A 25,698-nucleotide genomic window follows, 5' to 3' on the forward strand; every position below is an offset into this window, starting at 1 on the left:
TGCTGCTTTCAAATCCTTTTCCTTCACTCCTCATTTAGTAATGTCATCAGCTGCCACTTTGTATAGTGGGGGAACTTTCAATGCAAAAATGTCAATCACACTTTTCATATTTCAAAGTGTGACTGAAGAAGGGGAGGAGATGTCAGCCTCCTGGATTTTGATGAAAGCCATGCAGTTGCTGTAATGTCTTGTTCCAGCCTGAATCCCAGAGGGAATGTTCATCTTACAGAACTGGTGTGTAGAGAGTGTGGAATTGTGAAGTGACAGGACTTATCCTACAGAATAGTAATGGGAACTGTACCTAGTCATGCTGGTTATGGTCTTTCTGCTGCTCATCATTCTTAAAATTCACACTGGTTTTCTGTATAAAGCTGGATGTGAACATTGGTTGAATCAGTCAAATCTAGAACTATGACTGCACTATATCAGCAATTGCGAACTATGGTTTTATCATATGTACAAGACATTGTCTCTGCTGTGTGAGATTTTCAGTTCATCAAGCTTCATCTTGTTGACACTAGTTGAAAATGGCTGTCCAGGATTTCAGACAGGAATATTTTCTAACCTGCCCTGGAGATGCCAGAAATTGAGCCTGGAACATTCTACATGAGAAACATATACCTTTTCTTTGCCTTCTTTCCTTTTTCATGTGGACTTTCCTGCTTATTTGGTTTCTTTCATAGATGTTTATATATAGAAGTTTGAGTGGTGGCTGGATGTATGTAAGATTCATAAAAGAATCTATAATTTTTAATTGGGTGGAACTTTAACAGAGGACTTGAAACTGCCAAAACTATGTTGGAGGGAACTAGTTCGCAGAGGCTGGAAAGTTGAAAGAGGACAAAAACTGATTGCTTGGTTGACAAGTAAGTGCTAAAATTATTAAAATGTACATTAATGTACAAAATGTACATGTATGGGTGCCTACCAAGCTGGAATTTTTTTATGGAAAATTTGTGTGAATTAATGAAATTCTTTTCCTTTTTTGTCTGTTATTCAGCTAGTTCCTCAAAGCAATCATTTCATCCTTTCCCTTGGCAGGTTGCTCTACAGTCTACTGAGTGTCATTCTTGTTTTCCTTTCAATTGTGATGTACTGTACCTTTATTAAAATTTAATCTTACTGCCCTCTAAAATGCTCACTGTGGCATCACTTTGCTTGATTTACTAATTAGCTGGTTTAAGAAATACAAGATGTGTTCTGAGAAAGGCTGTAAGTTTAGGTCTTGAATGCTTTAGAAACATTTAAAAAGTTGTTTGCTTTTTAATTAATTGAAAATACTGTTCAATAAATAGAATTATTGAATATCCTAGGAACAAGAGCAGGGGCAGCATATTCCAAGATAGCCAAGAAAAAAGTTCCAGTGTGCTATTGTGGTTAGAGTGCTGGACCTGGGAGATCTGGCTTCTAGTCCCCTCCCAGCCATGAAGTCCAGTGGATGATTTTGGGCCATGCACTCACTCTCAGCTTAACCTACCACACAGGGTGGTTGTTCTGGAAAATGGAGTTAAAATGAAGAGGACTATGTAATAGGGTTCCTCTCAAGAGGAACAAGGTGAAATTTAAATGGAATATCATCGTCGTCATCATCACTATCAAGGGATAGTTCAGACCCAAAAAAGACACAAACCAGTCTAGAACAATTAAACTATTGTAACTGAGAAAAGAAGCTGCTAGAGTAACATTTCCTAAGAAAATCTTAAATGTGCATATGGATGTTTATGTGCATACACTGTGAAGGTTACTTGACTCATAAGTTGGGAGAGCAGAGGATCCACAGAACAATTCTTACCTTTCAATATTAATTTCTGAATTATATTCACACTATGGAAGAAAGGAATAATGCCTGTACATGGTGGCACCTTACTGTCCTTTGTTAATCTTGACAATTCTTACTAATGGTTTTTCATATTTTCATCTATTTTTTTATGGACCCTTACTTGGTTTTGATCTGCTTATGCAATATGCAATACTATGATTGCATGACTTGTTCTGTTCTCATATGCTCTTTTGTCAGTAAATCAGCAGGTGATAGAGGTTATCATTGGAATATTCACATATCACAACATCCCATCCTGCAAATAGACTGCATAGTGTGGGTCATTTGTGAAACAACCCACAGTGCTTGTTGCAGATGGTGGGGCTCACAATGGATTGGCCCCCAGTTTCCCCCTCAGTCCTTCTACAGGGATCCCAGGGGATTTCTGTCTTGTTGCCAGCTGTGAGCCCTTTTGTACTTTCTATGGCTTTCCCCACTTTTTTTTTTCCTGGGGATCGCATTTGCTTTTCCAAAGTAACAACCACTGATAGCCCCTCCAAAGTGCTCAAGCAACACATTTGAGCGTCTGTTACTGGTTCACCATTTATCTTTGTGTGTGTGTGTGCCCCAAATGATGTGCACAAATATATCATATTTTTAAACACACGTGTGTATATGCACATTATTTTTTCCAGTATTTTACAAGTATGCAATTGTGCACTTCCAGGTGACCAAAATGAAACACTTTGCTTTGTCAGAATTTCTGAAGGTATATCCAGGAAAACTAGTGAAACAATGCAGATTTATTTTTACATTTACCCTCTCTCAAGAGCTGAACAATCAAGAAAAATAAACCCATGAGTTATCTTTGCTATCTCCTTTTGTGGTTAAGTTATTCAGCTTTTTTTTTGCGGTGCGGGGAATGAACCTGACTCTTCCAGGCGTCTTAGCACTTTTCCAACTTTTCCTGGGGCTTTAAATGCTCAGGAAATTGGAAATGTGTGAACCATTCCACTTTATGAGAGTACAGAACTTTGACAGGTAGCTGGCAAAAATCACACTTTCTTTTAAACAGGGTGATTGGCAGTGGTAGAACTGTTAAACAAATGATAAAACACTCTGGGTAGCAATGTAGAAAACCTATGACTGAACTAGTGATGGTTCCTCAAATTGCTGCTGAGCACTTCCTGGATTAGCTGTAAGTGATGGTGACCTGGGCACCTTGGCTAGCATGTCTAGGACTTTTTCCCCCCTTCTTGCTAAGTGGCTTGCTTGCTGCTTCCCTGAACTCATGGTGAGGTTCATCACCTCTGAACTGACAATACAACAGCCCATAGTGAATACAACAACCTCCAGTACAAACCATGGGTTGTAAGGGTGGCCTGGTAGACTTCTTTTGCAAAGCAAAAGTTTAAAAAAAGGATGAATAAATACATCACCACAGAAACCATTCTTGATTGCTTGTATCTAAATTGAAAGGATCAGATTCACATTAGGGGAATCTCAGCAGAGGTTCCATTGTGTACTGCTCCTCCAATGCCCTGATCACATGTATGGTATAAGTTAATGTTTGGTGTCTGTACCAGACTGAAATGGAAAAAAACAATAGAAAGCAACAACTGTGGACCAATGTGGTAGTGCCAGTTGTAGTAGTCAATGGCATGAGGCGCCTCATATGTTGTGTTCACTTTGGGACATCCTATGTGATGAAAGCTATTAACAAAACTTTAACAGTTTCAGTGGCTTTTACAGAAGTCCTTTATGTTGGCTATTCTTTTTCTTTTCTGTTTTAGGAGACATTGGGCATCCTAGCCCTTTGCAGCTTATATGCAGCATTCAAGTGGCAGATGGGTGTGTCCATTTCCTCTAGCCACATGCAACTCACAGCATTCCTGCCTGTGGTGTTGAGTGACTGGCTACATCTCTACTTTTGTTTGTAGGACCTGCTTATATTGTTTTTCAGTGTATTTTCCAGCTCCCTTTTGGCAAAATCACTTTGCTTTCTTGATTGATTGACAGTGAGCCTGCCAGTGCGAGCAGTGTCCCTTGGTAATTGCCTGCCATGTCCATGAATTCTGGGGTAGGTCGTGCCTCAGGGATGTTTGATGCATTCATTTGTAAGAAGAGGAACAGCTTTTCTAGGACATGTACTGAATCCTTAAGTCTCTTCCTCTGGAGGATGGTGCTGATACTTGGCTGTCAGACCCTATTTGTAAATAATCCTCTCCCTCAGCAAGTGTGTTTTGATCATTCTTGTAAAGCAATTTGACTAGTGTTTATGTGGTTGATTCTTGTACCCTGGCTAGCAAGCAAACCCCTGCTATTCCCTTAGAAGGCCAACTTCTTCCTGTAGTCTTTTTTGAACAGTTGTTAAGATTTCATGGCCCTCACCATATGATAAGTGTAACATGCAGGCTATGGAAGGCTGGCTTTGGGAAAAGTAAGGAGTTTGAATCCTCGTAGATGAGTTAGGCCAATCTCAGTTCTCTTTTTTGGAAAATGTGGTTTCCCATAAAGGGCATGGCCACTCTACTGTAGAGATGCAAAATTTCTGGAAACCTTAAATATATACCTATCTTCCTACCCCCAGAAGTGGAAAAAATACAGTACTTATTTTTAGCACTGATCTAAAGCCACTTTAGTTTGGTCATAAAATTGTAGTTGAAATTAAAAACATTGGAAAGTAAACTTGGTAAATATGTAATATCTGAATTTAGACAAGGTTTTTGGGCCTGTGGGCACATTTGACAATTTGAGAATATCCAGTGGTTGGATATACTTTAGAAGAAAGCATCAGTCTTCAGCCACCTGCTAACTCTGTTTCCTAAGAATGTCTCTGAACCCCATTTGTGGTACACATTTTGAGCCGAACTAATCTGACTGGTGGTTGAAAAAAGATTTGTGTGTTTGTTTTTTACAATTTAGAGACATGGGACACCTAAGCAGACAGCAAGGGCACTGAATTGCATACCCCTGGTCTGAATAGGCTATACTTCTAAGCCTAATATATAAATCATAATTTATGAGCAAACAAGTTACACTTGAAGTTTCTGTTTTATGGCCAGAAGGAGCATCAGTAAATAGCCCCTAAATCGTCTTTGAAGCCAGAAGAAGCAGAAGGAACTGGAGGCAGGGGAGGCTGATGTAGAGCATCTGTTTCTGTTTGACAGCAATTGGCTGGGTGGATTTTAGGGAAATCCAGTTTGAAGGAAAAGCTGTTTGGAGTTTATTTAGCTGAGAAAAACTCCCTTCACTTTTAGAAATGGTAATCAAACTGATTTAATTCAAGAATTGTACAGCAATTTCAGTCTCCTATTTGAAGTTAAGCTTTTCTTTTTTTATAAATAATTATCCTTAATAAGCATTTTATTTCTTGTTGATTCTGAAATGTTATGTCTAGTGGAGGTGTAAATCCCATTCCTCTGCCACTGGCTGCTGAAGTTTTTTGTTTGTTTGTTTTTAGGTGTAAAGGGATTATTTTGTTTGGGAAAAGTTAAAGCAACAACATTGTTGCCCAGTGGTAAAGTCTAACTGGAAACTAAATTAAAAATTATAGCAATGAGTTCCATAAATCCAAGCTGTAAAGTTATTTTAAAAAATTAGGTGGGATAACCCATGCATTGTTCTAATACGTGTGGTAACAATAGAGGGATAGCATATAAATGTATTTTAGAATCACATTTATTGACATTCTACAGCATCTAACAAAAATTAAGAAACAGGATTTTATAGAAGACAGCTCCTTTATTTTTATGGTATGGTAACTCTAGTTTTTTAATCACATTTTGGGAAATTCAGTATAACTTGGAACATTCCTAAATTGTATCAGGAAAAGATACATTAGATCATTTTTTTTAGAATGAATGGAAACAACTGTGCTAGGAGAGGATCAAAATAACCTTTATCCCTCATGGCTTCAACATTTCCAAATATTGTACATCTCTAGTCTTTCTATAAAAGTCTTATTACATAGTTTTTACAAATTATTTCAGGAAAATAAAGGCTTGGTAGCAAAAAGTGAACAGTTTGTCTTAAGACATTTTATTATTCTAAAAGAAAATATTTTTTAATTCAAAATAGTTATTTTTTTCAGGAGAAAATGAAAAAGGTGGAGGGTTATAAAAAGACATTTCCCCCCAGATTGATTGATTGATTTTCCCTGAGCGTTCACATCTCTAGAATATTGAGTTGCTATTATGAGCTAATGCTGGTGGTCTTGTACGTATTAAGATACAGACTAAGATTCTGGCTTCATAGTTTGTGCAGCTAGCAAGAAATAGTTGATGCCTTAAATCTTATCTAGCTGACTGAACAAAAACTGGTGTCAGATTCACAGCATTTTCCCTGGTGATGGTTTTATGCAGTTGAATGTCCTGTGCTTCACTTTCTTCTCAACATACCAGGTATTGCAGGAACAGCCTCTGCCTTTTAGCTGCTATTGAAGAAGGTAGCATTGGAAGGCTGCTTAACTTGAACCACACTGACAGATGTTTCTATAACTTTTTTCAGGCTTGCTGATAAGAAGGGTTAAACACTCTTAAATGAAAAAAGAAAACCTCATACTGTCCAATACTTTCCCACTTGCTTTCTCCAATACTGAACTAGCATTGGTTCAGTTTTATTTTATTTTATAACAGCACTTTGTGCATTCATGTATGTACGGTGCTATTGTTGTTAGTCGCGAAGTCGTGTCTGACCCATCGCGACCCCATGGACAACATTCCTCCAGGACTTCCTGTACTCCACCTTCCCCTGGAGTCCACTTAAGCTCACACCAAGTGCTTCAGTGACTCCATCTAGCCACCTCATTCTCTGCCGTTCCCTTCTGCTTTTGCCATCTATTGTTCCCAGCATTAGGCTCTTCTCCAGGGAGTCCTTCCTTCTCATTAGGTGGCCAAAGTATTTGAGTTTCATCTTCAGGATCTGGCCTTCTAAAGAGCAGTCAGGGTTGATCTCCTCTAGGACTGACCAGTTTGATCGCCTTGCTGTCCAAGGGACTCGCAGGAGTCTCCACCAGCACCACAATTCAAAGGCCTCAATTCTTTGGCGCTCAGCCTTCCTTATGGTCCATCTTTCACAGCCATACGTTGTAACTGGGAAAACCATAGCTTTGACTATACACACTTTTGTCAGCAGGGTGATGTCTCTGCTTTTGAGTATGCTGTCTAGATTTGCCATAGCTTTGCTCCCCAGGAGCAAGCGTCTTTTAATTTCTTGGCTGCAGTCCCCATCTGCGGTGATCTTGGAGCCCAGGAAAATAAAATCTGTCACTACCTCCATTTCTTCGTATCTGTTTGCCAGGAAGTGATAGGACCGGATGCCCATGATCTTAGTTTTCTTAATGTTGAGTTTCAAGCCAACTTTTGCGCTCTCCTCCTTCACCTGCATCAAGACGCTCTTTAGTTCCTCTTCACTTTCTGCCATGAGAGTGTTATCATCTGCATATCTGAGGTTGTTGATATTTCTCCCAGCAATCTTAATTCCAACTGGTGATTCATCTAGCCCCGCCTTTCTCATGATGTGCTCTGCATATAAGTTAAATAGGCAGGGCGACAGTATACAGCCTTGCCAAACTCCTTTCTCAATTTTGAACCAATCAGTGGTTCCGTGCGTAGTTCTCACTGCTGCTTCTTGACCCACATATAGGTTTCTCAAGAGACAAATAAGATGATCAGGTACTCCTATCTCTTTAAGAACTTGCCACAATTTGTTGTGATCCACACAATCAAAGGATTTAGTATAGTCAATGAAGCAGAAGTAGATGTTTTTCTGGAACTCCCTAGCTTTCTCCATGATCCAGCATGTGTTGGCAAGTTGATCTCTAGTTCCCCTCCCTCTTTGAAATCCTGCCTATACTTCTGGTAGTTCTCGGTCCACATACTGCTGGAGCGTAGCTTGTAGGATTTTGAGCATATCTTTGCTAGCGTATGAACTGAATGCAATGGTGCGGTAGTTTGAACATTCTTTGGCATTGCCCTTCTTTGGGATCAGAATGTAAACTGACCTTTTCCGATCCTGTGGCCACTGTTGAGTTTTCCAGATTTGCTGGCATATTGAGTACTGCATCATCTTTTAAGATTTTGAATAGCTCAGCTGGAATACTGTCACCTGAATGAGCTTTGTTGTTGCTCAGACTTCCTAAGGCCCATTTGACTTCACATTCCAGGATGTCTGGCTCGAGATCAGTGACCACCCCATTGTGGTTATCAGGGACGTTAAGCTCTTTCTTGTATAGTTCCTCTGTGTAATCCTGCCACCTCTTCTTAATCTCTTCTGCCTCTATTAGGTCCCTGCCATTTTGGTCCTTTATCATGCCCATCTTTGCATGAAATGTTCCGTTCACATCTCCAATTTTCTTGAAGAGATCTCTGGTCCTCCCTATTCTATTGTTTTCTTCTATTTCTTTGCACTGTTCATTTAAGAAGGCATTCTTATCTCTTCTAGCTATTCTCTGGAATTCTGCATTCAGTTGGGTGTATCTTTCCTTTTCTCCCTTGCCTTTTGCTTCCCTTCTTTCCTCGGCTATTTGTAAAGCTTTCTCAGACAGCTGTTTTGCTTTCTTGCATTTCTTTTTCTTTGGGACAGTTTTAGTTGTTACCTCATGTACAATGTTGCGAATCTCTGTCCATAGTTCTTCTGGCACTCTGTCTCTCAGATCTAATTCCTTAAATCTATTTGTCTCCTCTACTGTATATTCATCAGGGATATGATTTAGGTCATGCCTGAGTGGCCTAGTGCTTTTCCTTACTTTCTTCAATTTAAGCCTGAATTTTGCAACCAGGAGCTCATGATCTGAGCCACAATCAGCTCCTGGTCTAGTTTTTACTGATCTTTGGCTGCAGAGCACATAGTCATTCTGATTTCTGTGTTGACCGTCTGGTGATGTCCATGTGTAGAGTCGTCTCTTGGGTTGTTGGAAAGAATGTTTGCTATGACCATCGTATTCTCTTGCCAAAATTCTACCAGCCTGTGCCCTGCTTCATTTTTACTCCAAGGCCAAACTTGCCTGTTATTCCGGTTATCTTTTGGCTTCCTACTTTAGCATTCCAATCCCCCATGATGATAAGGACATCATTTTTGAGTGTTAATTCTAGAAGGTGTTGTAGGCCTTCATAGAACCAGTCAGCTTCAGCCTCTTCAGCACCAGTGGTTGGGGCGTAGACTTGGACTACTGTGATGTTGAATGGTTTGCCTTGGATTTGAACTGAGATCATTCTGTCATTTTGGAGATTGTATCCCAGTACTGCTTTTCCTACTCTTTTATTGACTATGAAGGCTACTCCATTTCTTCTGAGGGATTCTTGCCCGCAGTAGTATACCTGATGGTCATCTGAATTAAATTCGCCCATTCCTGTGCATTTTAGTTCACTGATTCCTAAGATGTCGATGTTCAGTCTTGTCATCTCTTGTCTGACCACATCCATCTTGCCTTGATTCATAGATCTTACATCCCAGGTTCCTATGGAATATAGATCTTTACCGCATCGGACTCTCCTTTCACCACCAGATACATCAGCAACTGAGTGTCCTTTCGGCTTTGACCCAGTCGCTTCATTCTTTCTGGTGCTACTAGTACTAGCCCTCTGCTCTTCCCCAGTAGCATACTGGACACCTTCCGACCTGAGGGGCTCATCTTTTTGCCTTTTGGTACTGTCCATGGGGTTTTCATGGCAAAGATACTGGAGTGGGTTGCCATTTCCTTCTCCAGTGGATCACATTTTGTCAGAGCTCTCTGCTATGACCTGTCTGTCTTGGGTGACCCTGCATGGCATAGCTCATAGCTTCATTGAGCTACGCAAGCCCCTTTGCCACGACAAGGCAGTGATCCATGAAGGAGCATGTATGTATATATGTATATAATTATTAGTGTTTTACTCTAGCTTTCTCTCTCAGGCTTCATACTTCCCAATTAATTTTCTAATTACTTCAGCCTTGTTTCACACATCTTCCCTTCTAGCCAAGTCTTTTGACATCTTTATTGCTGTCTTCTGTACCCTCTCTACTTTGTTTAATATATATTCTTTTATTGCAGAGATAAAAGAATTGTGATGGGAACTTTTTACAGCGAAATCTGCAGGTAGAAGTTAGTGAAGGATTCGTTCCTCATACTTAATCTGATTGCATAATTGACCCTTTTCAGTTTTCAGAACATTTAGGCTTGATTACTGCCTGTTACATTTTTCCTTGAAGGGACATTCCACCAGAGAGTTACCCCAGTGCTAGCCAGCCAGCCTGCTTTGGGGGATGGTTATGTTACTTGTAGGATCTGACCATCTCCTTTGAGAGGCCAATGCATGTATAACATGTGGTGTTACTTAACAAGGAGACTGAGAGTGAGCTACAAGATCGGGTGAGAGCACACAATCTCTTCTCTGCAGCAGATTTCCCATCATGCACTTTAATTTGATTAAGAGCTATATTGTCACCAACACTACTTGTGGCTAACGCCAACCAGCATTGTATCTTTATATTTGAAACAAGTTGTTAAAGTGAATGCTATCTGCTGTTAGGCACATCTGGCTCATCAGACACCTCCATTAACTTACAAGAAATCCTACCTTTGGTGCAGAACTTTATTTTGTAGAAACTCTCTTGCTTTTCTTTATTTCCAGCTGCTTTACATACATACTGCTAATGCATCAAGATGATAAACAAGAAGGCAACTTCATGCTATTAGGAAGTGCTGTGTTGAATGAATATCAGTTGGGCTTATCTGGGAGCTTCAAAGTCTAGAGAAACAGTAGCTGGCCACATGCTATTTCTTTCCCATAGGGTTTTAACAAATGGAATGGGACCCCACTATTCCCTTCTGAGTGGTGGGCTGATTAAGGCAATTCTTGCTTTGTGAGCAGGGAATTTATTTCACTAGAGCTCCTGCTGAGCACTGGAAGTGTCCATTTGCAGCTTGGTTCAGAATTATGTGAGTTGAAGAACCGTATCACTTTGTAGCAATCTCAATTTTAAAAAAAATATCTTGAGGGAACAGCTTAAAAACATGTTATCCCACATTTTATCCTTTGGCTGTAGTTATCCTGGAGAGAAGAAAATGAGAACTGTAATTGGGGCATTTAGATGAAATGCCAATGGTATCTCTTGTGGGCACTGCTTCTTCCTGTAACTCTACTACTGAGCTCTGTGGTTTCCTCTTGATTGGGAGATTGCTTGCCTATGAAGAAAAGATCCAGGGAAGTCAGTTGTTTGTGAGGTGATCATAGGATATCTTCTGTTCCCGATAGATGCATTCTAAATGAGGGGTTCGAGCAAAACGCTTATGTGCTCTTTGTTTCTTATATATATTCTCTATGGTTCTTGCTGTTGGAAGCAGACTGAATGAATAAATAATTCATTCAGTGGAAGCAATGGCAGAAATTTGGGGGGTTGAAGTTCCCCTTATAATGAATGGAAGATCTATTTCTCCTGATGCCAGGGCAAAACAACAGAATATGGCTATTGCACCAAATCCTGCCTCTGAGCTTTCCAAGGAGAGCCAGCTAGCCACTGTTGGTGACACTATGGGAATCCTTGCTCTGAGCCAGCAAGGAAGTTTAAAAGTTCAGTCTAGATTTAGAATCATTTTCTTGGAAAAGTTTCCTGTAATTGTTAAGAGAAATATAAATATTTTAAAATTAGGGTTCATACTTTCAGGATAGAATTGAAGCCACACAAAATTGAGTAATCCATGCTGCCAATTTGCAGGGTGGGTGGGTTAATCCCACGTTGGCAAGTCTTGCCTAGCCACAGATAGATCGTCCTTTCCACAGAGTATTGTATGGCGCATTTCAAGCATTTGAACTAATGAGCAGGCTGTGGAATTTCTAAAAGCTGAGCCAACAAATAAAGCAAATTACAATTGTTAGTGTGAGATGTGCCCAGTAAACTCTCATCAGAGAGACTCAGGGCAGCTGGCTTAGTCCCTAGCAGTGATTACCTTGGATGGTGACATTTGCCACGGAGGCTTAATTACCTTGGAAACATGTTATAATTGTGTTTCTTCTCTAAGAAGAACACATTTGAAGCGGCTGCTTTTGCTTTGGGGGGGACAACATGCCCCCAAGTGCAATGTGGGCAAAAAACTCTTTTGAACTGAATCAGTGTGGCATTGAGGGTTTGTCCACAATCCAAAAAGCATAATTTATAGCACTGGCAAATGAAGCTGTAGAGAAATTGATAGAATGACTCAACTCAGTGAGAGCTGTGATAATAGCCTAAGAAGAGTGTGAGTGTGCACATTACCAGGGTTGCTAGCAACACCTATGCTTTAAAACTGAGAGTGACATTTTATCCTTTAAATTTGGGGATGAAGTAAGTGTGTATGAGAATATTTGCAAGATGAAATGAAATGTATCTATAATTATCACTGTTCTTGTTTCTCTGTTACACCTGCTTTACCTCTATGGGACAAAAATGAATTAGGGTACCTTCCTATGCCAGTCTAGGCAGAAAAAACGCTTACAGTTCCCAGCTGGGGCAAACATTTTACTGATCAGCTGATCTATTCAGTTAGTAACTCAAACTTTATTGAAATATTTGCACCTTCTATTTTTTCATTGTCTTTTCAAATCATTTTTGAAGTATGTCGGGCATCTCTGAAGTGTGACTGGTTGCGTCTTGTACCTCTGTCCTGCTATTGCCTGTCCCACTGTTGCTGACCAGTGGCTGATTTCTGTTTTGAATGGATGAATGTTCTTGGAAGTAAGTGTAGAGTTCATTCCTTTGCTGAACATATGCTTATTTTTTCTACTTATACAAGAATGTAGGACACTTTAATATTATGATACTCTTAATAGAGTTTCCATCCCATACCTGACTTTTAACATTGCTACATAACACAGGATAAATTCTAGACTGTTCAGGTCTCCAGATGGGTGGATGATTAGATGGAAGATGGCTAATCTCCCTGTTCCTCCAGATCTTGCCAGATTGTATTTGCCTTAAATTGGCTTTCAGTTGTTTAGAGTGAAACATTAATACCGCTATTAGATAGTAGAGTATGATGCTTTCCTTTACAGTGGTGTTTCCATAAGTACAAATGGTCTTTGCGATAAAACTCAAAGTACACCTCTAAGATTAAGCCCACAGCCTGATATTAAGCTTATCCAACTAGAAAGTTATCAGGAGTTTTTATGGCAAGTAAACTTTCTGTCTATACATTTTGTCACAAAATAGTATTATTCACTATGCCAGCCTTTTGCATCCTGATCTTTCCAACCCGAGCCTTTGCTGCTTGCTGGAAATTATGGGAATTTCTGCCCATCACACCTGGAAGGCACCAGACTGCAGCAGGCTGGACTACTGTGTCTTGCTTCAGATCAGAAAAGGATGTTCAGTCTGATCCATTCATGTAATCAGGAACAGAATTTTGGTTTGCATGCCAAATAAGTTTCAAGTAAAACAGACATGCCTACATTTGAAAGCTGTTCTCTGTTGTGAGCTGAGTGATTGTGATATTTCAGCCAGTTATACAAATTACTTGGTAGCTTTCAGAATACAGCAATTCTTTGTTAGCAATTTGCTATCCAAAGAGTTTTGACTTAGGAATTCGTTTGCTAACCTTAGTTAAACATTGATAGAAAAGAGGGATGTAGAATCCAGTGGCTAACATAGCTTTATCTCTGAGCAGAGCTCCTGAGAGGAGTCTGATGTGTCATGACCAGACCTAAGTAACTTGACACAGTAAATATTATCGAGTGTCTCACATGCCATTGTGCTGAGCTGTACCATAGCAGGTTCTGCCTTGTGCATCATCAGCACAAATGACAGCGGAGATTGGTGGTTGGTCTTTTGCGTTGGTGGTATATGAAACTGAAAGCAAGCATCTCATTTCTTAGGCTCTGGGTCTTACTTAAGTTGCTGACAAGTAGGGGAAAAACTCAGTGACAATTGACCTGAGTGGCAGATGACTCAAAATAAAATAAATCTGAGTCAAGGTAAATTTAGGACAACAAGACTTCAATCCCTCTGGTTGCTTATCTGTTGGAAACAGGATTCTAATCAATAAAATGCTTTCCTCTTTAGGTTTTGGGAAGGTATCTGCTCATGAAAATGCAGCTGTATTCAAAAAACCCTTTTTCATTCTTTTCTTAGCTCTGATTAATCTGTTGAAGTTCCTCATGTCCAACGAAACTGTTTTGCTGGCAAAACATAACATCTTTACCTTGGCTCTCATGGTAAGTGTCATACCTTTGTGTGCACAGCAGACTCTGGGAAACAACACTGAATTCAATAAATAGCAACATTGTAGGGCATGCTATAAACAGAATTAAACACACTGCATATTGCAGGTGTGTGAAGGAGACCTGTTTCCTATCATAGTTTCAGCTTGTTTCCATGAAGCAAAGGTTAGGATCAGTATATGTTGGCTCGAGGTTGTAGTGGGTACATGGACTGTTTCTGCCTTTGGATCCCATTTACCTTTATTTATTTATTTATTTATTTAATTGTTGCAGAGCATTTTTCAAGCTGCTCAGTGGAAATACAGATGAGGAAAATATTCCCGTTCATGTGTATTACATTATATGCTATACTTGATAAACAGATCTGTGACTACTGTGACTTGATAAACAGATCTGTATAAGGAATGTAAGCTAAAGAAAAGGAACTAGCTACAATGGATCTCTAACACCTGACTGTTAAGAGATGAGGATAAAAGGCAGCACTTTTTAAAGGGCCTAATGGGATTAATCCTGTTCAAAGCTTTTGCCTGTCTGGCACAGGAACCTTGTAGTGTTATTGAGGCCGTGTTGTATAGTACTAGAAGGCTCAAGCTTGGGCCTGGAACTGACTAATTCTTTCTTTTTCCCATGCCCTTCACTCCCCCCCCCCCCCACTTTTCATGTGATATTTCAACACTCTGTATATTCAGAAAGTTCACAGGCACTTTTCAGGAGCACTTTGGTATCCTTAACATATGCTATTTTCATTTGTAAACTTATATATTTTGCCTGTGTTTGTAGAATAGCTACCCTATTTTAGAATGCCCCCCTTTTGCTTCCAAACTGATAGGAACTCATGCAACCAAGTCAGGATGGGCTGGTTGTTGGCCAAACAACACATGGTTAGTCAACAGATGATTGGGTACACCATGGGGTTTTGGCCCACTCCTTCCCCTTTGGTCCCTCTATGGGTATCACAGGGAAAATTGCAGCAGGATTTATTTGTCTTCCCACTACTTGCCTTGAATGCAGTTTCTTCTTTTTCTGGGGAAAATAAGTTTTGATAGCCATGTGTCCTGGTTGAAAAGTTCCCATTTTCCTATTAAATTTGTTGGGTAGCTGGCGCTGGCAGGTTCCCGGGCAAGCTTGGCAAAGCAGTGAGGATTTTTTTTTTCCCCATGTTTGCCAAGTGAGTTGCTAGCTGAGCTACAGTAACCCCACTGCTTTTGCATGACATGACAACCCATCATGGGTACAACAACCATTAGGACAAGTTAGGGATTGTCAGGTGGCATGTTGCTCTGTGGACACAATGTGGGGATAGCATGGCTATCAGCCATAGTAGGTTGTCTTGTCATGTGAACCTAGCCAGTGATAGTTGCTTTAAGAGTTTTGGATGGTTAACAGGAGCGTATACTTTCTGAATGCTACAAAACTGAGTTTGTATGGGGGTAATACAGCTGTGTTAATTGTGGTCAAACACTTTTATTTCCAAAAATGAAGTGATTACTTCATTATTTGTAATACATAGATACTTTGATTTCTTCTATATATCTTGCTCTGCTTTGATTACTATAGTCTTTTGTTTTTATAGGTGGTCAACCTGTTTAATATGTTCATCACTTATGGAGATACCTTCCTTCCAACTCCTAGCAGCTATGATGAGCTATACTATGAAATCATCAGGATGAACCAGAGTTTTGATAACCTTTATTCTATGGGTAAGTACTGTTGGCTGTCATGTGGTAAAGCACACTTGTATATGAGAGAAGCTGTGTAGGCGAGAGAGAATGATTGTGCATGGCTGCCAATCAGTATGTGTGCTCACAGCATGGTTGTCAAATAACACATGGATATGAAATAACCCTGTTTGGAAGGATAATAGTTCCTTGTCCTGAGTGAGAAACATTTTAAAAGTGGTTCTTCTTCAACAGTAAGCTTATATTTTAAAAATGCTCTTAGGGTACAGAATGATCACCTGGTTCACCAGTGTGTACTATGTACATGAAAATATGCTTGTTGCTCTTGCCAGGCATGTAATATTTAAATGGTAGCAAAAACGCATTGTGCCCTCATTTGGAGTGAGCTAGCCTGCTGTGTGCAGAGTGCTCTCAGCTGGGAAAATCTGTCTTAGTCTCAGGTCAGAGAGCAAGTACAGCCCCTAGTTCCAATCAACAGCAGGAACCAGTTCTGTTAAGAAAAGGTGGAAAAGTATTTTATAGATGCACAACAAAAATACTGCTTCACAGAACAGGTAGCACACAGGACTGTAAACGTTCGCAGAACCAGGTCAGTGCCTTAGATGCAATCAGGAAATAGCTGCTGCAAAACTTTTTGAATAGTAGGGCAGACAGAAAAATGCCTAGACCTGCAAATATTTTTGTTTGGGGAGTGGGAATGTAGAGAAATGCTGTGGAACAAAGTTGAGCAGACCTCTTAAAGTCTGAGAGCATATGCTGATGTTGGGCATGGCCAAAGCCAATATTGTGGACACTCCCTCTTTCCCCCTCTTTCTCCCCTTTATAATGTTTTCATGCTTTCTCTCATGCTACAAGTACAAACAAGGATCCGGATTTTTCCTTTCTTTCTAGTTTATCTCCCCCCTGGTAGTTACCGCCCCCTGGTAACACTTGAAGAGCAACAATTCTGGTTGGGAAGGAAATGATGGCTGAGGTTCAGCTTCAGTCATACTCCCAGCAAACCCATCAATGTTCTCTTTGTCCTACTTTACACCCTATTCCTTCCCAGCGATGTGCCATCCCCACCATGATGTTTCTCTTTTGTTCACTGAAAGAAGGCTCACCTCTGGGTGATTTTCGTATAGCTAAATTCATGGTTCTCTCTCAGTGTAATCCGACACATGCATGAGCTAAACTACAGGGCACCTAGAACAGCATGGCCAAGGAAGCCACACTGCTGTGGTCTGCACACCCTGTGTTTGGGCCTGCCTACCTTTCTTTTCTAATTCTCAGTGCAACAACAGTACCTTGATCAAGACAGGGTGATATGCAATTGCTGCCTCTCATTGCTGGAAGGTATATAAGATTAGGGGTGTGTGTGTGTCAGGGGCTGTATAGAGTGACCTAGTTTGCATGATACATGGATGGTTTGTCCTGACACCAAGCTAGGTGAGGGTGGGTAGCTGAGGTAGTTAACGAACAGGTAATTAGGTAAATTAGGGAGCCTGCACAGGGGTTATTAAGAAACCACCATGAGTTATTAACCATCCTTGTGTTTTATAAACCCAGTCAGTGAACCCAAAGGACACATGTGAGCTATGGGCCATGGGTTACTCAATTTTGTGTAGAGTAAAAACTTAAAACAGCGAACAAAAGAGGGGAGGAAATAACAGTGTGAAGGCATAATCATGGAGTATATGAATGATCCTGTCTCTGAGACACATTTTAGTAGGGCTGCTGTGATAGCTATATATAAGGGGGCAGCTTTTCATGTTTCTTATTGCTTTCCTCTCCTATTCTAAATAAGCAACAGCCATTGTGAGAAATTAAAATTGAGCAAGCATATAAAAATGTAGCAAGGTCATCAAGAAATGGAGATATCACCATACATAGCTGTAACGTTAATGCCTGGAGCTCTTACAATAAAGGTTAAAAAATCAGTAAATGAAATGCTGAGTGCACATGTTTATTCAAAGGTTAACAATAGAAGAAAAAAGTTAGTTTCCTATGTTTCTGCTGTATGCTGCATGTTTTCAATTAGCGGGTTTTTTTAGCGGCAGTTGTCTTTGCAGTTTAAGTTACACAGTAGCAACACAATATTCCAGGAAAGCTTCTTAGATTGTGGTGTTTTCAACATCCAACTTTTATTTCCAGGCTTTCAATGACAGGAAATAATATGTAAGAATTATTATTAAGAAGGTGGAGTAATGGTTTACATTTGCATTAGCCTGCACTTCTGGCTACAAAATAAAAATCAATGCAATGCCTTTATTTACATGGTGCATTTGGAGAGAAGGCATTACATTTGGAGAGAAGTGATAATGGTACATTGTCTAGCACTATTTCTGTTTTTCTAAGAATTTGCTTGGTGTATTATTGGCTTGGAAACTGAGGTGCTGTTATTAAATAGATACTACATATAGCCTCCTTTTGCTTTCTCTTCCTTCAGTTTTGAGGTTGTCTACTAATGCTGGACAGTGGAAGGAGCCAGCCAGCAAAGTCACCCATGCATTGGTCAACATACGGTAAGAAAGTGAAAGGAGTTAACTGAAACTAGAACTTATTTTCTTTATAATATGTTGTGGACATGCTTGCTACTCATTTGTGCTCCTGTTCTCAGGATTTTGTTATAGGGTTTTTCAGCTGATCTGGGATCATGTCCAAAAGCAGAAGAGTCTGTTGCTATTCCTGTAATGGATCATAAACAGATTTGTAAAGTTTTTTAAAGTGCTACCTGGAACTTCATTGGGTTTCTTGCTACAAATTAACATGGCTACTCTTCTGAGCATTTTTACCCTGATCCAGCACTGCCAAGCTGGATGTAAGTGTTCCCATTTTGGCAATGATTGCTTTGGTGTCGTGAAACACAACATACCATGTGGCCTTTCATATAGTCATGGTATCTGGACTAAGTTTAGTGGCCATGGATAAAGTATAAATATCTGAATGCATATTCTGTAATACAGATTCTTCTTTTCATAGAAACTGTGTTTTCAAAGCTGTGCAAAGTGCCTGTGTACTTAATCCTCATAGTATCTCCAAGATTTGAAGCATGGTTCTGCTGGCTGGGAGGCTAATGCCTGGGAGAGGGAGGGGCTTTCCTGCATTTTTAGTGTTGTGTCATCTCCTGATACTCACAGGGCGGGGGGCTGGAGGCAACAAGCAGCTGACTTGTGGCATTCTGTGACAGTTTCTGGTTATAGCCTGGCAGTTTGTTCCTACGATAACACTCTAGATTGGAATAAAAATCAATATTTAAAAGCAGATTATGATCTGAAGAATATTTCCTCCTCAAGGGGCAAACAACTAATTGCTGTAGTATGAAAAAATGTGTGAAACTGACTCTCATGCCTTTTCTTTAAGCAGTAGCTATTACTGGAAACTAGCTGGGAAATTGATGTGGGAAGTTAATTCTAAATGTAAGAGGGATTGTAGTACTAGAATTAGAAGTGTAAAATAGAAATGCATGGGATTCACTGGTAAGTAGAGCTAGTAGTTGTGTCAGGAAAACAGACAGAATCAGGCACACCAGCCATGCTTCTGCCATGTCATAGAGCATGGGTCCTCAAATCCGGCCCGTCATGCCCATTAGGACCCGCTGTGTGCATGTGCGCCCACCCTCATCTCGCTTCCCCTTGCACGTGCCCACACACGCCTCACCTCGCCGTGTCCCCCGCCTCAGTGCGCACTCACCACACCTTTCCAGGCCGCGCCCAGCACTAGCAGCTTGCAACTGGCCCCCAGGTGGAAAAGTTTGAGGACCCCTGTCATAGAGTGTACCCTTGTTATGCTGTTTCTAGCTTTGTTGCTTATGAAGAGACAGTGTGTGGAAGACAAATTCCCTTTAGGCATTTTTCAAGTAACTTGCTGTGTCTGTAAACCACCATTAAAGATACTCTCTGCAGGCCTCTAAGTTTCATGTCCTTATATATAGGCTCTGCAAGATTTATTTTGCTGCTCTCTTTTATTTTTTTATGAGCAGAGGTAAGTGAAGGACTTGGGGACTGATGATGTTATAAAAGTAGCAGCCTAACAGTCAGTCATAGGTGGGCAGATGGTAGCTAAAGGTAGCTATCTTTGTAAATCTTTTGGAAACAATCTGCATGGAAAATCTCTGGAACAGGGAGTAGAAGGATGTGTGCAGATTGAAGGACTATGGTTGGAAAACAGTCTGGTTGGTTTTTCTTTGTGGAAATTATGATTATTTACTGTAATTGATCATCTTTGTCAGTGGGGAAGCAATCATCAGACATATACTAGCTTATTTTTTGGCAGTAGTATCAGTAGCAGAGGATAGTTCTGCTAGGAAAATAATCCTGATAACTCTTCCAATATTAGCCAGTCTTCCCAAATGGTTTCTAAACCAGTTCTTCCATCGTACATCTGCAAACCTAAATGAAAAACTATATTGACATCAATGGGAAATTCTTGCACGTAATTTGTCTGTGTAGCAGCCATTGGTTAGTTGCATGCATCTTTGAGGTGGTAACTGAGGAGCTATGATAAACCAGATACTACTCCTGGGCTCTAACTTTCTTCTACAGCTGTTTTGAAGAAGGCAACTGCACTTAAAGGCAACTGTATTTTATAGTGTGAGAGGATGTATGGGTGATTTGGATTTGTGGTAGCGATGCAGCTCTGTTGTTCTGTTATCCAGACACTGCAGATTAAAGTTAAAAGCAACATGGCACTGCAATAGTTTTCCTTTTCAAGAGAGCTGATGGCTTTCAGGACTATGTAAATATTTTTCCCATCCATAATTTCTCTGGATCCCTTTACCAAATAAGGTCACATTCTCTGCTTGTTTGAGCATGCTGGAGACTACTGATTCCAGATTGGTTGTGCAGGCAGATATATAGTTTCCTTTTCCTTGATTGGTTCAGTTTATTTTATATGGATGATGCATTTTTGTCCATTTAACATACTATATTTTTAACTTACAATTTCAATGTATTACAAGTACATTCATCTCCATTTTAAAATCCTGTTTTATCTACAGGTTATACTGTTGGGGGCCAAGGCACAAAATTATATACGATAGAGAAAAAGTGAAGAGGGAGACATTTTCCTTTCTATCATATAGTACTTGAATATGGTGTCATCCCATGAGGCTAATCAGTGGGAGATTCAGGACATATAAAAGGAAGCACTTCTTTGCAAACTGCATGATTAAACTATGGAATTCGTTTTTATAAGATGTAGTGATGGTCACCACTTTGGAGGAATTTAATTGGGAATAGGACTAATTGATGGAGGAGGTGGCTATCAAGAGTTACTAGCCCTGATGTCTATGAGTATATGCTTTCTTCTGTGCCTGTGTATACCAGTTGCTGGGGGATTCAAGCAGTGCTTTTGCACTCATGTCCTGCTTGTGAGTATCTAATGTGCAGCTGGGTTGAGCCCTGTGTGGACTGAATGCTGGACAAGATGGGCCCTTGCTCTGATTTAGGATAGCTTTTTTATGTTGTGTTCTCATTTAGTTACAGGATACTTTCAATTTTTTGTAGTACATAATTTGAAACATTCTACAGTTCTTAAAAAGGGTAATCCTCCCAGAATGCTTTTCAAATCATTTTATTCTATATAATTGAAGAACAACAGGAGTCTTCAGTGATATATAATGGATTATCTACATATCATTCAAGTTCAGACCTGTGGGTAAAATCAGAAAAGATAACTGAAATCTTGGTTTCTGTTGTTTGTTCTGCGGTTATCTCTTCTTCATAGTGACCTTTTCCTAATTGACAATTTGTTTGCTGGGATTTTTTTTGTAGTCTTGTATTGTGGTTAATATTAATAGAGATGCACTAAATAACGTATTTTTTGTCTATAAGACACCCCCATGTATAGGATGCCCCCCACTTTTCCTACCCATCTCCAGCAAGCAAGCTGCTGCCGCATGTGTGTGCCACCCCCTGCCCAAGCTCGCCGCCCCCCCGTGTGCCAGTCCCCCCCAGCACGCCCGCGTTTCCCCCGTGTATAAGATGCACCTTCATTTTTAAGTAAATGTTTTAAAGAAAAAGTAGCATCTTATACATGGAAAAATACAGTACTTCAAAACTTTTGAGGGGAAAAAACCTGTCCTCCATACCTTCCACTTTTTTCCTGCTGTTATTTTGCGCCTGTTGGAACCATTGCACATGGTTGGAACATGTCTTTGCTTTGGTGTTATTAAAAATAACTTTTTAAAGCTTGTGAAGGCTACTTTCTCTTTCACTGTGTTATAGTGGTCATGCAGTGAACTTGATTCTATCACAGAGCTTTGTAATTAATCTTATTTGGCTGTGCAGTGATGTCAGGGAAGGAAAGCAAAGCTAAATGGTACAGTCCAGCTGTAGATCAGAGTGTCCATTTGACTGTGCAGATGAATATTCATAAAAATGTTTGACAATGCATCCTAACATACAAGCAATCCAATGCAACTCTAGGTGGACACTGGGCTGCAGTGGAGTGAGGGAGCATTCCCTTCCTCCTACTAAACATACACACTGCTCTATCACTGGTTTCGCACATTTTTGTGTGCCTACCCCCATTGTTGAAAATGAGAGACATTTTTCAAGGGGTATGAAATAAATAAAACTCATATTCTCCCACTTCCTCTTCTGCTTAACTCTAATACATAGCATGTAGTGTATTTTTGCCTGATTAAAGGCCTTGAAGAAAATTGGTTTACCAAGCTTTGCCAATGAAGGCTTTGCCTTAGTAAAATATACCTTTAACCTCTGCATAACAATTAATTGATCAGGCCATTCTTAGCATTAGTGTTCCCTGTATAGCACAATTTGGGAACCAGTTGGAATAAGCTATGTCTACTGCTCAGATGTGATTCATAAGAACTTTCCCCAAAATTTTTGGCTCATCATGCGGTCCTGATTTGGCTGGTGTTCAGCTCAACATAAGCACTGGAAAAGAAAAATTTCTGTATAAGGACAATCCAAATTCTGTAGCAGGAAAAACTGAATTTTGCATCCTTTATAAAATAAGCAGCACACACACTGGCTGCTTTTCTGTCACTTAGTCTTCTTGCCATATGGAGATAGTAGGAGCCCAGCAGTCTTGCTTGTTGATTGCTAGTAATCTTATTAAACTCCTACCTACCACGTATTGCCATTTCTAGGATTTCATCAGGCATTGCTCCAGTAATTTAAGCCTGTACTTGCAAATACCAAATCTATATCCATCATTCTCAGGATGTTGAGTTCTCTACCCCAAACTCAGTTCTGTATTTGAATAGCACAATTGTGGAAATAGGAACTCCTGATAGAATGGCAAATGTTCCTGACTCCAAACGGAGAGACAGAATATGCCATCCCGTCAGGGAGTCAGCATGTGCCTTGTGGTGGTTTCCCATATAAAACATCCGGCCTCATTGGTTCAGATCTCCAGCTTTACAATTTACGTTCCTATCTTTAAGGAAATAAGCAACTTTCAAGGCAAGCAGTTTTTCCAAGCTAATGAGCCTCTTTACATTAATGTCTTTCAGGTTTGCATTTAATGAGACTTTTATTAATAGGGGGTTTGAAGGGGCATCCTTTGATTGCTCACTAAGTGATGGAGGTGGTATCTGAATCATTGTGTTCTTTTAATAGACTTTCTTCTGATCAGTAATTTTCTCAAGGTGAATAAATAGATTAACCCCATGATTAATAGATTCAATTGCTCTATTATCTGTAATGTAGTCACATCATTTTATTTTTTCACTCTGAAACATTTTGAATTTGGTTAGTGAAGTCTTTGCTATGCAACCTGGGGTAATGTATCTTGATATATTACTTGGGTAATTGTGTTTCTCCTTGGGCAGCCCATTGTGTGTCTGCTTCAGTTCTCCTGCTTGCTTCATCTCATGCTCAGATTCTCTCTGTTCTAGTTACCCTTGTTGGTGGTTTTCTTTTCATATAGAAGGGCCTGCTGTTTTTTTCACTGTCACTGAAAGGGAAGCGTGGCTGTTCTTAGCACATAATTTCTTCATGTGTATATATAATGGATATACTAGCTGTCAAGTTGAGTTGGCAGTAGAGCTGTAGTTCTTTGTTGTTTTTCATCAAAAGGAGCAATCCTGTGACTCCTAGATAATTGACTGAAGGGCCATAGGATATTTCACATGCCCAGATCTGAGGCCAGAGACAATGCTCTAGCTTCCCTCCTGCTTCAGTTCCCCTCCCATGTCCTCTTGCAGTCAGTGTGAATAGCAGTGTGCTGGCTGCTCTCTGCAATTGGAAAAGTGATTTCAGAGAGGGGGAAAGTCAGTCAGTTGAGGGTGTTTGAGGAAATGAGGAGGGGAAGAGACTGGAGACCACAATACTAGCTACCCTGAAGCTCCAGGTGGAAGAGAAGCCCCAGCTAGGTGGGCAAAAATCCCATCTAGAAAAAAAATCAAGGTAGGAAGATGGAGATGTGAAGAATGACTCCACTGCTCCTTGTACTCTTTATGATGTGCATAATCTTCAGAATTCATGAGTTTATGGATATTGCAATAACATTGCACCCTAAGTAATTTATCTTTTAGAACTGGAGAAGTGAACATATTATAATGAGCCTGGAGTGCCTGATGAGTGTATCCTCAGTTTCTGCAAGAGTGTAAGTCAAGTTTCAGAAGATGAACCAGCTGGAAGTTGTCAGGAGGTTTACAGGCTGGCTGAGAATGTACAAGTTTATTCCAGGTTGTTCATTATGCCAGTTCTTACTGTAAGAAATCCCATATTGAAAAGGGTCCTTTAATGAATTTTTACCACATGCTACAAGTATGGTTCTAATTAGACATACAAGCTGCCTAAACTCGTACAGTGTCTGAATTGGTTGATATAGTTAAGACATTTCTCTCCACAAGAATGTATGCTTCTGTATACTTGGATGTCTCTGGTGTCCTGAGAAAGGGTGGATGGAGGATTCTTCTTTTTTTCTGTGGACAGGCCACAGAACAGTCCATTGTATAAGCAGAAATAAGTTCATTTGCACACTTGAATTTAGCATCCCCCTACACCTTTTTCCCTAAGCTTGCTTTTTATGTCTTCAATTTTGATTGTTATGCCCCCATAATAAACTCCCATCTAGTGACAGTTCTATAAGGCACTTGAAATTGATAACTGAGGTATGTTTAACATTAATAATCTTTGGCACACTGTCACTGCTGATCCCTAAACCTAACTCTGATCTCTAAATTTGGCTGATCTCAAATTGAAGGACAACAGAGAGCAGCCAAGTAGCTAAAAACACAATCCTAGTTCTTTCTGGCTTTACAATAAATGTGCCTCTAATGTTACTGCGGAAATGGTATCTAGGATAGATTCTAAAATGCAGTTACCTCAGTGAGACAGGGATGTTTGTCCTTTCTGGAATAGAAAGCGCTTCCTGTTACAGTGCATGCTAGTGTCATTTGAAGGGGGTATGCCAGGAATTACCTGCATCTTGTAGTATATTTTGATAAATCAAGGAGAAGGTGGAAGGAAGAGGAAGAAAAACAATCTCTTCTTGAGGGCAAATGAGAGGAAGCAATTTGGAGAGGCTGTTCAAAATGTACTTTTGTATGTGGCTTATGTATTTCATAGAGGAAAGCATGGTGTCTGTGTACTGCCTTAGGGTTATTGCACAGTTGCCATTTGAGGATTTCTGATCAAATGTATCTCCTTGGGTGAAAATTCCTTTTTGATAGCTTTTAGAAATTCATGTTACTTACTTAGCTGAAAAGCAAATTGAAGTAATTTCATTCTGTTTATTACATTTATTCTGCTCCATAGCTGGAGCTCTTAGTTTCTTCTTGGGATAGAGTGTGCGGGCACAGGAGTGTTATATAGGTTCATATTCTATGTACAACTTGCATATATTTAGAGTTTAAGGAGTATTTATTTCCTAGTCTTGCCTTTCTTCCCAAACTGGTAATTATTTATAGTTATCTTTGGAAGGATTCTTTTCTTCTGCAAAGCAACACATCAAAAAGTAACAAAACTATCCAATCAGAAAAATTGTGATACAAGTATGTATTGTGTTTTTGTGTGCTGCCTTTCCCTCACATCATCATCATCATCATCATCATCATCATCATCATCATCATCATTTAATTACTAAGGATGCCTGCTTTTATGAAGAAGCTTGGGTGTTCATGGCTTTGTGT

At 39.9% G+C, this 25,698-nt stretch overlaps 1 protein-coding gene across 4 annotated transcripts in view; it reads left to right on the forward strand.

Annotated features, from left to right (window-relative positions):
* ARMH3 (armadillo like helical domain containing 3) overlaps positions 1 to 25,698 on the forward strand; it is a 144,338-nt gene that overhangs the window by 45,363 nt on the left and 73,277 nt on the right. For all 4 annotated transcript variants that reach the window (XM_044436991.1, XM_044437019.1, XM_044437000.1 and 1 more), the window contains exons 21-23: positions 13,844 to 13,926; positions 15,506 to 15,632; positions 18,040 to 18,115. In XM_044436991.1, coding sequence (XP_044292926.1) covers positions 13,844 to 13,926; positions 15,506 to 15,632; positions 18,040 to 18,115 — 286 coding nt within the window. The remainder of the gene's footprint in view (positions 1 to 13,843; positions 13,927 to 15,505; positions 15,633 to 18,039; positions 18,116 to 25,698) is intronic.

The sequence above is a fragment of the Varanus komodoensis genome, unplaced genomic scaffold (genome assembly GCF_004798865.1).
Source record: "Varanus komodoensis strain SLA01 unplaced genomic scaffold, ASM479886v1 scaffold1, whole genome shotgun sequence".
NCBI classification, from domain to species: Eukaryota; Metazoa; Chordata; class Lepidosauria; order Squamata; family Varanidae; genus Varanus; species Varanus komodoensis.